Source organism: Ammodytes marinus, assembly GCF_949987685.1.
Source record: "Ammodytes marinus genome assembly, contig: scaffold_36, whole genome shotgun sequence".
In the NCBI taxonomy this organism is placed as follows: domain Eukaryota; kingdom Metazoa; phylum Chordata; class Actinopteri; order Uranoscopiformes; family Ammodytidae; genus Ammodytes; species Ammodytes marinus.
Window position 1 is genome coordinate 375,296 of NW_027648283.1, and position 2,718 is coordinate 378,013.

General features: G+C 56.4%; 1 protein-coding gene across 2 annotated transcripts in view; it reads right to left on the reverse strand.

Annotated features, from left to right (window-relative positions):
• Positions 1-298: 298 nt before the first annotated feature.
• dennd6b (DENN/MADD domain containing 6B) overlaps positions 299-2,718 on the reverse strand; it is a 22,786-nt gene continuing 20,366 nt past the window's right edge. For both annotated transcript variants that reach the window (XM_080054689.1, XM_080054690.1), the window contains one exon: positions 299-438. In XM_080054689.1, the coding sequence (XP_079910815.1) occupies positions 307-438 (132 nt within the window). In that variant the 3' untranslated portion in view covers positions 299-306. The remainder of the gene's footprint in view (positions 439-2,718) is intronic.

Sequence of the window (2,718 nt, forward strand, 5' to 3'; positions counted from 1 at the left end):
AGTGTGTTACTGGTGACAGCCTGTGTGTGTGTTCAGTGTGTTACTGGTGACAGCCTGTGTGTGTGTTCAGTGTGTTACTGGTGACAGCCTGTGTGTGTGTTCAGTGTGTTACTGGTGACAGCCTGTGTGTGTGTGTGTTCAGTGTGTTACTGGTGACAGCCTGTGTGTGTGTGTGTGTGTGTGTGTGTGTGTTACTGGTGACAGCCTGTGTGTGTGTGTGTGTGTGTGTTCAGTGTGTTACTGGTGACAGCCTGTGTGTGTGTGTGTGTGTGTGTGTGTGTGTGTGTGTGTGTGTGTGTGTGTGTGTTACTGGTGACAGCCTGCTCTCAGGACTCTCTGCAGCTCTTCACTCATTGAGCTGATCATCGACGTCAGAAAATCTTCCAGTTTTTCCAAAACTCCGTTTTTCACCTGAAGCTGCTGCCGGCGAGCCTTCACCTGCAGACAGACAGGCAGACAGACAGACAGACAGCCATACAGACAGACAGACAGGCAGACAGACAGACAGACAGACAGACAGACACACAGCCATACAGACAGACAGACAGACACACACACAGCCATACAGACAGACAGACAGGCAGACAGACAGACAGACACACAGACAGACAGACAGGCAGACAGACAGACAGACAGACAGACACACAGCCATACAGACAGACAGGTTACTGCATTAGTAAGAGGTAGACACACACACACACACACAACTGGAACTTAAAAATAAAACCAATCCTACCCAAAACTTTAAATTGCTATGCAGATATTATGACACATAGGGAAAGCAATGTGTCAACAGGGGGGAGGATGGTATATGGTCAATAAGCTGTTCACTGTTTTGGGCTAAAAAAAGAACAATGTCCATGGAGTGTTGCACCTACTGAGGGGCGAGAGAAAGCCACCTCTAGTAGAACAACACTACACACCTTGTGTTCTTCTGTTCATACGCCACTCAACCCTGTATCACTGGTGATGAGTATTGATTCCTTGCTTTGCCTTTGAACCTGCCTGTCTGCCTGTCTGTCTGTCTGTCTGTCTGTCTGTCTGTCTGTCTGTCTGCCTGTCTGTCTGTCTGTCTGTCTACCTGCCTTTGAACCTGCCTGTCTGTCTGTCTGTCTGTCTGTCTGTCTGTCTGTCTGTCTGTCTGTCTGTCTGTCTGTCTACCTGCCTTTGAACCTGCCTGTCTGTCTGTCTGTCTGTCTGTCTGTCTGTCTGTCTGTCTGCCTGTCTGTCTGTCTGTCTGTCTGCCTGTCTGTCTGTCTGTCTGTCTGTCTGTCTGTCTGTCTGTCTGCCTGTCTGTCTGTCTGTCTGTCTGTCTGTCTGTCTGTCTGCCTGTCTGTCTGTCTGTCTGTCTGTCTGTCTGTCTGTCTGTCTGTCTGTCTGTCTGTCTGTCTACCTGCCTGCCTGCCTGCCTGCCTGTCTGCCTGTCTGTCTGTCTGTCTGTCTGTCTGCCTGTCTGTCTGTCTGTCTGTCTGTCTGTCTACCTGCCTTTGAACCACTCAGACGTCTTTATCGAAACGCTTGGGCTTTAATAAATGAGCTATTTGATTTTTATTTATTTTTTTTAAGATATTTTTTTGGGTCATTTTTATGCTTTATTGATAGTGTAGAGACAGAGTTGAAATGGGGCAGAGAGGGGAGTGACATGCAGAGAACGACCGCGGGCTGGAATCTAACCCGGGTCTGCTGCTGGGGGGGGGGACGCCCTACCAACTGAGCTAAGGGGGGGGGGGGACGCCCTACCAACTGAGCTAAGGGCCCATGGGGGGGGGAGGGGGGACGCCCTACCAACTGAGCTAAGGGCCCATGGGGGGGGACGCCCTACCAACTGAGCTAAGGGCCCATGGGGGGGGGGGGGGGGGACGCCCTACCAACTGAGCTAAGGGCCCATGGGGGGGGGGGGGGGGACGCCCTACCAACTGAGCTAAGGGGGGGGACGCCCTACCAACTGAGCTAAGGGCCCATGGGGGGGACGCCCTACCAACTGAGCTAAGGGCCCATGGGGACGCCCTACCAACTGAGCTAAGGGCCCATGGGGGGGGGACGCCCTACCAACTGAGCTAAGGGCCCATGGGGACGCCCTACCAACTGAGCTAAGGGCCCATGGGGGGGGGGGGACGCCCTACCAACTGAGCTAAGGGCCCATGGGGGGGGGGACGCCCTACCAACTGAGCTAAGGGCCCATGGGGGGGACGCCCTACCAACTGAGCTAAGGGCCCATGGGGGGGGGGGGGGGGGGGGGGGGGGACGCCCTACCAACTGAGCTAAGGGCCCATGGGGGGGACGCCCTACCAGCTGAGCTAAGGGCCCATGGGGGGGGGGGGGACGCCCTACCAACTGAGCTAAGGGCCCATGGGGGGGGGACGCCCTACCAACTGAGCTAAGGGCCCATGGGGGGGGGGACGCCCTACCAACTGAGCTAAGGGCCCATGGGGGGGGGGACGCCCTACCAACTGAGCTAAGGGCCCATGGGGGGGGACGCCCTACCAACTGAGCTAAGGGCCCATGGGGGGGGGACGCCCTACCAACTGAGATAAGGGCCCATGGGGGGGGGACGCCCTACCAACTGAGCTAAGGGCCCATGGGGGGGGGGGACGCCCTACCAACTGAGCTAAGGGCCCATGGGGGGGGACGCCCTACCAACTGAGCTAAGGGCCCATGGGGGGGACGCCCTACCAACTGAGCTAAGGGCCCATGGGGGGGGACGCCCTACCAACTGAG